This window comes from Zalophus californianus, chromosome 1 (genome assembly GCF_009762305.2).
Source record: "Zalophus californianus isolate mZalCal1 chromosome 1, mZalCal1.pri.v2, whole genome shotgun sequence".
Lineage (NCBI taxonomy): Eukaryota > Metazoa > Chordata > Mammalia > Carnivora > Otariidae > Zalophus > Zalophus californianus.
Window position 1 is genome coordinate 65,378,669 of NC_045595.1, and position 13,982 is coordinate 65,392,650.

The 13,982-nt window shown below is 44.1% G+C and overlaps 1 protein-coding gene across 1 annotated transcript in view; it reads left to right on the forward strand.

The window, feature by feature from the left end:
• STAC (SH3 and cysteine rich domain) overlaps window positions 1-7,231 on the forward strand; it is a 159,208-nt gene extending 151,977 nt beyond the window's left edge. Inside the window, exon 11 of the mRNA XM_027585755.1 lies at window positions 5,018-7,231. Coding sequence (XP_027441556.1) covers window positions 5,018-5,116 — 99 coding nt within the window. The 3' untranslated portion in view covers window positions 5,117-7,231. The remainder of the gene's footprint in view (window positions 1-5,017) is intronic.
• Window positions 7,232-13,982: the final 6,751 nt, after the last annotated feature.

Here is a 13,982-nt window from a genome sequence, read left to right on the forward strand (position 1 = left end):
ATGTTGGTCTGCTGGGTCAAGTTAGGATTTTCCACTGTCATTGCCACTGCCATTGCTTTTTTCCCAACATTCTCAACTCCTGGAACACATGCAAAGCTACTTCCTCCTTCATGCAAGATCCCATGGTCTTTCTGTCTCCATTCCCACCCACTGTTTTATTTGCTGAGACCTTACCTCCCAGGAGACACTGGTGCCACCTAATATGCCCCTACTTCCTGTCATTTCCTCTTTTTGGAGGACCACAGTTTCCCAATAAATGTAGAAAGAGAGGCATTGATTAGGAGGAGGGTAGGGTAAGAAGGAAAGGGTATATTTTGACTACATTAGAAAGTAGAGCCCGTAGTAAGATAGAAATGACTGTCCAGCTTTCTACTCAGGGCAGTTGCGGAATCTCTGGGGCAGACTTTGGATGAAGAGCTGTGTTTTAGGCTGGAAGATTCATCCTAGATCCAGCAGTACAACTTGCTTCAGTCATCAATTGAGTTGAGCTCCAGTGGTTGTAGGGAAATGCCTGTCAGCCTCCGGAATGGCTGCCAGTCCCAGTGCTCAGTGTTGGAACATTCAACCTCCCCACCCCCTATCTTTTCATAGGTAATTTGAGGGAAGACAGTCCAGAAGCTAGGCAAAAAATCTTTTCAAATAAAATGACTGCTCATCTAGTTTAAGTGGCAGCCCATTTGAATGTTAATGAGTTTGGAGGCAAGGCTTGGGAGACCTTAGATGTTATTAGCATATGTGCTCCCAGAAGTGGGTTAGACTATAGGGATTAAGCCAGGTAGGAAGGACCAGGAAGGGACTGATCCAAGAGGGGCACTTAACTGGCAGGGAGCAGAATTTGGGGCAACATAGGAGAAGCAGAGGGCTGGAGAGTAGGTCAGCAACCAGATATCAAGGAGAGACAAGAATGGGGAAAATCTGGTCTACTCCTATAGTCCTGAAGAACTAGGGGGAGTGAGAGCAGGACGGTGGGTAAAGCCATAAATGCAGAAACCAGAACAGAAACATGTGTGATTGGGGTTATCATTAATAACAAATACTAAGTGGGATGCCGGGTGGCTCAATCAGGATTGAGTGGCTGACTCTTGGTTTTGGCTCAGGTCATGATCTTGGGGTCCTGGTATTGGAGCCCCTCCTAGAGCTCTACGCTCAGTGGGGAGTCGGCTTCAGGGTAGGATTCCCTTTCTCCCTTTGCTGTCCCTCCTCCCTGCAAGTGCATGTGTGCTCTCTCTCTCTCAAAAAAAAAAAAAAAAAAAAAAGAACACCAAGTCTGAGTGATGCCCTGGGGCTGGCAGGAGCCAAGCTGGATGGCTAGGTAAGCACTAGGCTGCTAGAGGTGCTGTGTTGAGTATGGTGGGTGCTGTTGTTGCTGCTCCATATATGCTGCATCCGCCTTGGTCCTGAGATGCCCAGGCCATCCCTGCTGCACACATGATGTCCCCCAGGCAGTCTGCAACACTGTCAGCAAGCAGGGTGGACAAGCCAGGATTTGTCAGCAGTAGGAAGGAAATCAGTCCAGTCTTCAGAAGTCTGGCTGTCCAGAGAGCAAGAGAGGAAAGAAGTAAGAGAGGGAAAGAGGGAGGCAGGGAGAGAGGGAAGAAGGCCATCAGGTAACAAGAGAAGAAAGGAGAGGAGAGGACAGGAGAGGAAAAGGAACCAGTTTATATATATCTGGCTATCTCCCTCCTCCACTTAAAATCCTCCAACACCCAACTGTTGGTTGGTACTGGTAGTCATCTCTGCCTTTTTCCCCACACTGCAGAGCCCTGATTTTTGTTCTCTTGTCCAGGTCTACCTTCCATGACTCAGGAGAATCCTAATTGAATTGATCCTTGCTGGTAATGATTTCAGTAGTTGGCCAGTGCCCCAGTTCCAGTCAATGAGATAGGTCAGGTCAGCAAAGGGACCCTCTCCCTCATGAGTTCAGAAACTCATTCAAAAATTGTTAATGATTTATGTAGTCAGCTTACTAAATGTTGTTCACTAAATAATCAGTGATTAAAACACACAAGGCCCTTGTGCTCATCACACATGTCTGTTCTCCCAGTTCTGCCCAATAAGCTCCATGAGAGCAGGGATCTGCCTTTTTTTTCCCAGCTTCTGGAGTGGTAGCTAGCACACAGTAAGCACTCAATAAAAACTTGAAGAATGAATGAATGAGCAAATGAATGAATGAATGAGTAAACGCAGAAAGTGGGGAATTAAAGGATCTCAGACATTGGGGGCATCTCTCATGTGGCCTGTCCAGTAAAACATTTGCTGGGATAATAAACTGTCTGCTTTGTCTGGGACTGAGAAATTTCCTGAGCTGTAGAATGTTCAGTGCAAAGACTGAGAAAGTCCCAGGCAAGCCAAGACAAGTTGGTTACCCTATTCGTGACCCTCCAAAGCAAAGGAGTTCCTCTGATTCTCCTTCACCTCCCACCCTTCTCTACCCATAATCTTCTGGGTTCATTTTTCCATTCCATCTCAAAATGAAAGGAAATTTTTCCAACCTGGTTATTGCTTCCTAAAATGGCAGGTTCTCAAGCCTGATGAGCTATCTATTTGTACCATCAGAATTTTAAATCCTAGACCCTTCATTTCTGGGAAGAGTACAGGCCTATTTTCAACCCTTTGTATTCATCTTTTTCAACTTCCTTTAGCTTCCTCATCTCTTTACCCATTGTCTGCTCCCAAGACTGTCCAAGCAGTGCATGGTGGGTACAGAACTCCTCGTCCTTTGGAAGTTCTCCCCAAATCAAATCACTACAGGGATGCCAACTAGGAGGTGCAGAACAAGTCAGTACATGCAACAAAGCATGAACATTTGTACATCTTAGCCTCCTATTTTTGAGACACCTGCCAACAACTCTTCCATGGCCTCTACCAAGCACTTTTTCTCTTCCACAATGAAATCTTTAGAGAGAAAAAGAGAAAATATAGGTTTGGAGTGTATATGGACATGCATCAACTGTCAGTGGGCTCTTACTAGACAAACTGAAATTTACTGTTAATGTAAACCAGGAACACTCTGAAAATGACCCAAGAAGCTAATGGAGACCCAAACTGCAATCATTTTTTTGTTTGTTCTATGGCTTGGGGTAATGGTGTAAGGCTCTGAGCTCTCACCAGAATTTCAGTTTTCTGATTCCTTGCCCAAGTGTTCTCTGTATTCAACATCAACATGATAACAACATCTATGTGTATATATGTCAGTAAATTATTTTCATATTCATTTCGCTATTTAAATATTTCAATTGGACATTTTTTAAATAAGCATCCAGAACAAATCTGCACAAGGGAACAGGTGTAAAGTTTTCTACTGATGCAGATGGTTTGGACTGTTTAGTAACGATTGTTGAATTTGGGGCATATTTCAATAAGGGAAAAACTCAGTCTTTGACAGGTTTTAAAGGTAAATCCTGCTCTCAAGGCATTTTTATGGGTTCTTCTACGACCTGCCTATCACAAGTGTCCCTTGTCTGTGGTGTTCCTGGCATGGGCAGTGACAGGTCTTAGCCTTTGAAAATCAGGTGGTTCACCCTCGTTTTGGCAGCCACCTTACCCATCAGGCTCTAGCAGGATCTAACATGGCCCCAAGCCTATTTCTTTCCCTCAGCTCACCTCTGGCCTTTGGGAAACAGTCAACACATCTTCTGTTTTTACAAATTAACTCCTCTTTACTTCCCGGTGTGAGCCTCTTTCCAGTCAAGTTCATCACAGTTAAGTTTCTGAAACATGAACCAGAAACCAGTCCGTTGTATGTCCCAAACCCCAGGAGTCACAAATGAAGCTCTTTAAGTGTCCTGTTAAAGCCCCTTATTCCATGTGATATGGTTTCTGTTGATGCTCTGCCCACATCCCCTTCACTAGGTGGGTACACCCATCTCCTGGTTGCTGTATCAGCTAACAACTCACAGCTGCCCCTTACCCAGCTAATGCCCCTCTGAGGACCAAGAGCTGCCTCACCTGACAGGTCACACCTCTCACACCCACGTCAGCCAGTGGTCAATGACTGACATGGGGCCCAAGAGGCCAGACCCCTTGCCTCGAGGTGGGACCACTCCACGGGGTACTTCATGCTCCAGAGCTCCCTGTGGGATCAGGCTGAAGCTCATCTCCAACTGAGACCTCACCCTTGCTCAGCTCCTTCCCCTGTCCCCTGTGCTTCTCTCACTTCCCACCTCCTGAGAGCATGCCCTCAACAAGCCACTTCACAAGGATTCATGTCTCAAGTTCTGTTTCTAGGGAATCCAACCTAAGACATAACCTACCACCCATGGAAGGAGGTTGAGTGGGTGAAACTCACAAGACCCTATCAGCTCTTTGCAAAAACCATATGACCATCTGACCATATCCACACTTCATGCCCTTCAGTGGTAAGTGGCAGTGATAAGTGCCAAGGGTATCCAAATGGATTTTAACCACTTTCTTGTTAAGTCCAGCACAGGTGGGTGAGGGGAGATGTTAGCATCTGTTTGCTTTGCTAGTTCCAGGAATGGAATAGCTTCCTTTGACTTCCTGATATGATATGTATAAACAGCACAGGTGGGTGAGGGGAGATGTTAGCATCTGTTTGCTTTGCTAGTTCCAGGAATGGAATAGCTTCCTTTGACTTCCTGATATGATGTGTATAAACTTCCAAGCACATGACAGGAGCCAGCTATTCATCTGGATCTTTATAATAATATACTGAGGACTCATTGCATGCCACATGCTAAGTTTTCTGGTAAGCATTATATCATTCTGTCCTCATAGGGACTCTTCAGGGGGACACAATATAATTAATCCTATTTTATTGATCTTCATTCATAAAACTCAGAAAACATTCAGCAACTGGGCCTAGTTCCAAACCCAGGTGCTGCCTAATATTTATTCAACCTTTTTCTTACAGAGCCAGTCTCCCCCCTCCCCCCCCCCCACCTGAAACTGCTCTCTCTTTTCCAATTTGGTGCTCCTGGCCTCAGTCCACAGTGATTCAAGCAGCTCCTAATTTCTTCCTTGTTGACACTTTGATGTTTTCTTCTGTGGCATTCAGATCTGCGTGACTTCCGAAGAGGAGCAGGACGGCTTTATCAGAGTCCTCAGTGGAAAGAAGAAAGGCCTCGTCCCCCTGGATGTCCTAGAAAACATCTGATTGCTGGCCCCTCCTGCCTTTGCAGTGGCCGGGCTCCGCTGCGATGCCTCATCTCACACTGTGTTCACGCAGAGGAGCTGCCGCACTGACCCGCCCCCCTCCCCGGGAAACAGTGAGACAAGACTCACGGATCTGAGACTGGGGTACCAGCCACAAGACAGAGGCCCCATCTCACAGCATTGCCGGGCTGCCCACGGTGGGGGTAAAGCTGAGAGAGCTGAGTGCCGTGCAGGTGGCAGCAGCGGCAGGGCGGTAGCCACAGCTGTCCCTGAGGGCCCACCTCATCCCCATCCATGTGATGTAAGTTAGCCCACTGGAGTGTGCTCCAGCTCACGGCGTGGGCCCAGTGCGAGGCTCGGATCCCCACAGCCAAGTGTGATTCTGGTTCCAGACGCGTGTCCCCAGTGCTCGCCCATCCGCATCATCACATTTGCGGTCTCTCTGCAGAGCATCAGGAAGTCCTGCTTCCCAGCCCCCAACATGGGAGGGCTCCCCGCAGCCCCCTCACTTTGTGATTGCGCTGTCTCTTCTGTCCTCCGAGTGAGTCCTAGGGGTGCCATGAGATGTGAGGGCTGAGCTGGTGGCACCAGCTGCTGTTCTAATTACCAACAGAGGTGCCAGAGAAGGACATGAGGCACCGATACAGAGGGCAAAGTGGGAGTAAGGTGGGGCAGAGAGCCCGATTTATTGAAGATTATGCAGCCCCTTCAGTTAGGGAAGCACTTCCCTGCAGAGATGAACCTGGGAAAGAGAATGGGGCAAAAAGTCCCAGCAATGAGCCCCTTTCGTTTCACGTCCTCTGTACGAGGGGCAGCATTTTCCCTCATGCCATCCTGGAGGACCCCCTTTTGGAGGCTCAGCCCACCTTGCAGAGAACCAGAAACATGGAGGAGAACCAATAGCATCTTAGGAGAAAAGTAGCCAAATCAAAATCCATTCTTCTTTAGGGCAGTATATTATACCCTAGCAGATGTGAAATGGAAACGAATCCTTAGTGCTTCATCCCTCAGAAAGTAGAGGAACTTGGGTCCTATTTAGCATCAAGTAGGGGAGTCTCTTTTACTCTACACTTGTACTAATGTTTACAAGCATTCGATATACTGTGATGCCTTCCTCCGCAAGCCTCCTCCTAGCATTCAAACTTGCATTTGATTACTTAGTCATTAATATGGTTGAACTTCAATTCACAGTGACCTTGGGATCAATGTCAGCTCAATTTATTTTGTTACAGAGCAATAAAAGCATTAGAACAATTGGTTTTTAAAAGACTTAAGTGGGTACATCTTATGCATGTAAGCATTACTTCCCAAACCCTAGTATCATTAATCTCCATTTATTTCTTTTGTTACTGCTCAGCATGATGTTGGGAGTGAGAGGGGATGGCTGCTGGTTTAACAGTAGTTTGGTTGCCTTACTATCATTTTAAAGCCAGCATCCAGAATTTTCTCCCTCTCCAGTACAACCTGCAAAACTGAGTGTACAGAGTCAAAGAGTGTACCGAGAACCAGGGTGGATAATACGACTGCCGTTCTCTAAAATGGAATGCCAGAGGACAAACACTCTCTGCCTCTAATTGAGTATTCCACAGTGGCTGGGAGGAGCATAGAAAACGTGTGTCCTGACCTCTTCTTTCTGGTGGAGTATCCACTGAAGTTTTTGGGTACAGTGGTGTCATATCCTAGACAAATTTAACTTGCATTAAAAAATCAGTTTGCCTTTGGAAACCGAATAGAAGGAGGCTGCTGTAGGCAGCCAAGGTGGTCCCCCAGTGGTCCCCCACATCCTGATATTCTCGCCTTTGTGTAGCCCACTCCCACATTGAATCAGGACTGATCTTACGTGACCAATAAAATACAGCGGAAGTCCTACCACATGACATCTGAGGCTAGGCCAAAGAAGTCCTTGAAACTTCTGTCTTGCTCTCTGGGAACATTCGCCCTTGGAACCCTGAGCCACCATGTAAATTTATCTACTCTGAGGCCACCATGAGGGAGAGGCCCAGTGGACAGACCACATGTGTCTGCAGCTGGGAGCCCGGACATCAGCAGCCATCCCTGCTGGGCCTGCCCAAGTGATAGATTTATGAACAAAATAAATCTGATTTGGTGGTTTTTAAGTCACTACGTTTTGGAGTGATTTGTTTTACAGAAATAGATATCTAGAGCAGGGACTCATAATTTGAGCCAATGTTAGAAAGGAGAAAAAACACACATCCTGCACAAGGAGGCCCAAAAGATTTTACAAACATCAACTATTGGTGGACAATGAACCCTCCCAATGCAAGATATCTGGTGTTCCTTAAAGATCTGGAGTCTTGCAGATATCAGAGAAAAAGCCGTTCTTCAATGCAGATTGCCATGGATATTCGCGCACACACACATACATACCCAGACTTTAGGAGCCACAGCATTTATTCTCCTCCTGCCTGTCTGCAGAAGTGGCAAGGACAAAGACAGCTGTGACCTAGCAAGCCCTGAAGATTTCCAAGATTCAAGAAATGGCGAGGAGAAGATCCACAATTTGGGAATGGGAGTGAGATGAAGGCCTCAAGAGACAGATTCTGGAGAGGGAGAGAGTTGGAGAGGAAGTGATAATATGAAGGGAAAAGGGGGGAGCCTGAAGGGATATTCTTCATAGTATGAGAGAACAACCTTGTGCCCCCTCACCGCCTGCCCCTGCCTGCAGCCAAGGGAGGGCACATATCTAACTGGAATAGGGATGCTGTGCCCTATACTCCATCACCAGTGCTGTAGGACTTGGATTCTATCGAGGTGAATTTGAAGTGAAGAACTGATTAAACCTTCCTCAGGGCTTCAGGATGTAAAGAATAGAACTTTTTTTTACCCCATCACTAGCAGATAACTGAGACTACTTTAATGTGGGCTATGGGCTACAAAGAGAGTCCATGTGTAGATGTCCAACTGACTACTAGTAGGGTTGATTTCACAGACCACCTCCTTCCTCACCTCTACACACCAAACACACATACGCACGCTCCCATCAAGAAGAAGAGTTCAGCATCTGGGTCATATATTTAAAGCAACCAATGAGATGGTACATGGTAGGCACTTTTTAGAGTTAGTGTTCTTCACTATTAAAGGGGGGAAGATAAAATCAGGGGGAAGTATCAAAAACTAATGATGTAATGTATGGTGATTAACATAACAATAAGAAATTTTTAAAAGATCCATCTAATGAAGTTACAAAAAAAAAAAAAGATCAGGGAGAAGGTCATGGTACATGTAAATAGTCTGGTGCCAAGTACTGCTAAAAGGTAAAAAAGCAGCATGGAGGCCCAAAAACCAGTCCAGGTCTCTGAAAAGGGTCAGGAAGGGAACCTACTGGTTGACCTTAGCCTAGAACCAGGTGCAGGCAGCTGTAAAAAAGTGTTGTGTGCTCAACTAGCTTAGATTTAAATAAAATAAACCAGGCTTCTTTACTCAGGACTTCCCAGAGCCTTTAATTTCCTAATTTTCACAGTAAATATATAAAAGGGGATTTAGACTCATGGAACACCTATTAGGATCAACTTGACTATTCCAAGGCACATAGTTCAGAAAATGCTGTGGTAGAGAATTCTCATATATCAGATCCATCTAACACCCTCTCTTCCTACATCTCACTAAGATACCCATGAAATACTGAAAAGGACAAAAGTGCATAATCATAGTAAAAATGGAGGTTGAAAGACAATCTACTCTGGAATCAGTATTTAGGAAGTAGGAGAAAGTGGGATCTGTGTCCCCAGTGGGTGAAAAGCTCAGGAAGAAGAGTAACTTTCTCATGCTCTAATGGCTTTAGCAAATACTGAGCAATAGGGCATAGGCTGGTATAAATCTGGGAGTAAAAGAGAGTTCAGCATTGCCCAAAATAGCCTCCCCAGGAAACTGAGCGAGCAGGTGTGTTCCATAGCTTTAACACAAAACAAAAATCCTTACGAATAACTCGGACAAAAAAAAAAAATTAAAACTGGTTTAATGATATCCCATAACAGTGTCTTAGATTTTGCTCAGTTGCTATTCTGTTGTGTATTTTGTAGAACACCTGGTGTTTTTGACCCTTAGAACATATTTGTTTTTTCCTTAGCTTCCAATAAGGAGTTTTAAATAGTCCTCAATCTTCCCCTGGGTAATAGAAATGTAACTGTACCTCAAAACATTAACAAGATAATAGCAATTTATTTTATAGTTCCTTTTTAAAAATGAAAAAGTAGCAGGGTTTTTTATCATCTCACCGTTAAGTTTAAACAGCTGTCGAACATCTTCCCTGTGTTCATGGAAGTCAGGATATACTGAAATCCTGAAAATACACCCTGGAAAAATACAATACTTATTTCCAAGAAAAATGGTGGATCCTCTTTAGATTTCCTCCACTGGCCTCATTTCCTGAGCTTCTCAGGTTACACCTGACCCCATCTGTTTTTATGCATGGCAATATTTTTCTTTATCTTCTCCTTTTAAACAAGTTTCCTAAAAATGGTTTGCTTAGTTTACTTTCATTCTTTACTAAGGTAAAAAAGAAATCATCCAAGGTTATGACTTTTCCTCTGAGTTCAGCTTTGACCATATGAAAGTGTTCCCATTTCCATTCATTTCTAAATACTCTGTAATTAGAGTTTTGATTTTCTCATAGATTTTTATTTCATGTGTGTGTATATGTGTGTGTGATTAGAACCATTGTGCATTGTGGTCAGAAAATATGATCCACAGGGTTTCTGCTTTGAGGAAATTAATTGGCATTTTGTGCTCTAATATATGACTAATCTTTAGAAATGTCCAATGGATGCTGGTAAAAAAAGAGAACTCGTGTCTACAGTATATAAAGTTTAATATGTATCTGCTAAATAAAGTGTTCAGGTCATCTGTGTTCTCATTTATGATTACGAATGTGCTCTTTCAAAGACAAGGAAGTCAAGAGCAAACAACAGTGGACTGAAATAAGAGACATCTTGCAAGGATCTCCAATTGCTTGTTTGGTGCCAGCCCTTGGAAGGAGGAAATGCTCTTCACCACAGCTTCCCCTTTTACATTTAGGTTGAATCACTAATGTCAGTTCTTAAGTAAACATTCTCTTTAACTCTCTGGAGAAACTGTAAAGGACCCACTTTTAAGTGAAGAGGCTCCAAAAATATTCTGAGAAAACTTTAATATTGGGTCAGGGAATTTTGAGAGAAAAAAATTACAGTGAAATCAGCAATCACTGTTGGGCTAAGACCTCATCACAGCTCCAGTGTGTGCCACCCACAAGACTGGGAAGGGTGGAAATCACATCATAAACTGATGAAATGTATTCATACCTAAGAGTCTAAATCTCAACATGGTGAATCACAAGCTGCTGGTTTCAAACATGGATGTTTCTTTGGTCATTAGAATGGTTGTCATTTTTGCAGTGAACTCAACAAATACTTGTTGGAGTCTACTGGGAATGACTGTCATCAAACAAGTAATACTGAAAATGTAAAATTAGTGCCACACTAGAGAAAGAACAGTGAACCACAAGAATATGCTAGAATTATGCTGCTTCCATTTGGAACAGGGTCTACAAAAGTTCAAACCTCTCATGCCAAAAACGTTCTGGCTTTCCAAAAGGCAATTTTAGACTGAATGTGGTAAAGCTGCTTTTCAGCTCTCTCTTTTATAATTTACCAACACTGGAAGCACTCTAGTTTCATTAGAATTTATGGATGATGAAGGAGGATATTTTGTGGAGATAAGTTGTGTTAACCTTAAAAAATAAAACTGCCAGTTATTTTACCATCAAAAATGGATTTATTCAGGAACAGCAGAGAATCACAATCCCAGATAAGCAAGCTACAGCACAAAGGAGAAGACTGCTCTTTTATAGAGGAAAAGGGGAGGGGCAGTTGGGGAGGCTGTAATAAACAAAAAGTCCATTGGAGGAAACTGGGAGTTCTAAGTATAGTGGCTTTTCATCGGCTGTCTGTCGTCATGACTGTCTCTCATTAGCTGAACCACTGCTACCAGGGGAGGAGGAAGCCTGCCTTCCTCCTGCTGGGATACTAGGTAGCATCCAGGTGCAAGATTCTGGCTCTTCCTGTTGGGTCTACAACTGATGAGGAGTGTGGGGCATGACAGCTTTCCCTGATGACCTCCCAACCCCATTCTAAATAGGAATTCCTTTTACTAATTTTCTCAGGTGAAGCAATATTTTGTAAAAGTGAGCCAGTTCTTTTTAACTTTTTAGTATGTCTCCAGCAGGGTGCTCCCTTCAGGCTCTAGTGTTGAGTGTTTGTGCAATATTAGCAGTATTAGTGGGAGATTGGGTGGGAGATAGAGGAGCTGGTGAGGAGGAGGGGATAGGGTTAGGTGAGCCCATGGTGTGGTGATAGAAGGAGAAGGCTGCTTATTTATCTATGCCACCTCTTATTACAAAGAGCGTTTAGGTTCTTGAGCTCATCTCCAGAGAAATGCCCCAAGGAGAGAAAGCCATCTGGTAAGACCTCATCCATCCCACATCAATCTTGATGTCTAGGACCCTAGAAAAATAATTCAAAGAATAATAAAGTTTAAAACATCTTCAAAATGGAAACACAATAGAGACTTCTTCACAACAGGGGAAACAAGGATTTTTTTTAAATCACAGATCCTGTAATTTGGGCCAGATTCCTACCTTATACATGATGAACCTCACAAGAGCCTTCCTGCTATAGAAAGACCATGAAATTGCTCACTCTAGTGCTGTAGTTGCTTTTCCTTTTTTCAATCACAGGAAAAAAAGGTAAAATCTTAAGTATTCAGAAATTGGTTTTATAGAATCAGTAACTCTTACAGACATGTGATATTAAAACCATAAAATTCAATGTAATGAAGCAGTGCAAGGCAAATCTTCTTGAGCCAGTGCTGGAAATAAAGAAATCCATGGCCTCTGGGGACCAGGAAATGTTACTTGTACCCAGGAGGATCACCATCCAAGGAGTATCATGAACTCTGCACAAAGGGTATTGGGTCATTGAGTGTGCCAGGACTTGGCCAGGAGGGAAGGGGCAGGAAACAGATGAGATTCCAGGTGGGGCACTCTGTAGGGTGGGGATGGAGCAGCAGCAGGCTCTAAAGGATCACTAGCTAAGTAGCAGGTCCTTGCAGGCTATGTTTCTCAGAACTCTGTGGGGGAGATCTGTGTTGGCAAAGGGAAGAAATTCTTTACAAGCCCTGGGAGTGTAAGACCCTCAGGAATGAGCTGAAGTCACAACAGATTGATATTAACCTGACTTTTAGAAAGAGTAAATCCTGATATCTACAGAGCTTTACTTTTGCTCCTGGAGCCTGCAAGCTGAACCCCCAGTGAGCCTCCTTGAACTTTAGAAGAGAACCTTGGGCCCTACTCCAAGGAGACCCATTGAGGACTTTTAACCTCCACACTGTAAAATAATAACTTTGTATTGCTTAGGCCACTAAGTTTGCATCACTTGTTCCAGCACCAATAAGAAACATATGGCATCGCACTGCCGCTTGGGAAAGTGGAGAGAGAATGGGGGAAATCTAACTGAATGTCATTGTTGCACTTTAAGAACATGGCCAAGGAGAACCAAAGCCTGCAAACACAGATTAGGAACAAAGAAAGAGCTCCCAAAACTCAGAAAAAGCCAACCAAAGAGAATAGGAAAAATGCAATAGTAAGGTAATAATATGCAACCAGTGTGGGAAGCTATTTCCTTTCCTGGATAGTAATAGACCACACTAGCCTATGGGGATGAGAAAAGTAAGAAAGATGTCTTAGTTTGGCCAGTAAGAGTACATCCAAGAGTGTGTGCACGTGTACACACACACACACACATTCTCAGATTTAATTAATATTATGCTGTGATACAGATTTAAGCAGTTTTATGTTCTTTGATTCAGTTGGTTGGTTTCAAAACTTTCCCTTACCAGTTTTATTCACATGAAGCAGAGTCTCATTGTCCAGGCCTCTGGAAGGAGCCCCCCTGGACCTCTCTTTTCTTGCAGCTGGCTTCAATCCCTTCCTCCTCCACTGTCCCCGTCACCACCACCACCCAAGACCCAGTCCCGCTAGAAAAAATCCAGCCTCCTTAAGGAAATAACAACTGTCTTGTATATTGTAAATTTCATAGCCACAGGAGATGAATGTAAAAGATTTTCCCCCCTCCCAATTTCTATTTTTCCCAGAAGGGAAGGGTGGATTTGGGTTTCAGTGACCTCGGCTTTGTATGATAAGGTGGTAACAGGAGCAAAGGTGAGCTCCAGTGCCATGATAAGGAGATGGTTAGATGATGGGAACTCCACCCCCAGCTCTAATTTGTTTTTCAAATGCACTTTATATTTCAAGACAGATCAATCTTGAATGCAGTAATAAGTGATTTATAAAACATGGGGAAAGGAGATGTCTAATCAAAAATGGGTTGTGGAAAATAAGAAGAATATAACAATTGGGGTGAGTCAGGCAGATGAAAAAACCCTAGGAGGGTTATGAGACATCATAAAATGTGGGTGACATCAATATTCTGTAAGGGTTGGGATGAAAACAGAATTGGTACTGGGAGAGGTGAAATGGAAGGGAAGACATTCCTAGGAGCAAGAGAGGGGTCAGGCTACAGATGAGGGAGGCCCATGTCTGAGTGGCAGAGCCTGTAGCCATATAGGGCAATGACAAGGGAACCATGGCAGTGCAGCAAGGTCAGCCAGCCTGCTTGGCAGCCTCATCCTGGCACTGTGTGCTCAACAGCTCCCCCACCATTGCAAAGCCTTTTTTGGTGGTGGTTCTTCTTCAGAGGAAATCTCAAAGCCAGAATCATCTTCCTAGCACATCACTTTGATCCTCTTGCTTCCCCACTCAAAACCCTCCAGTGGCTCCCCGCCCCTCCCCGTCCCCCCATCCCGGTCTACAGAAG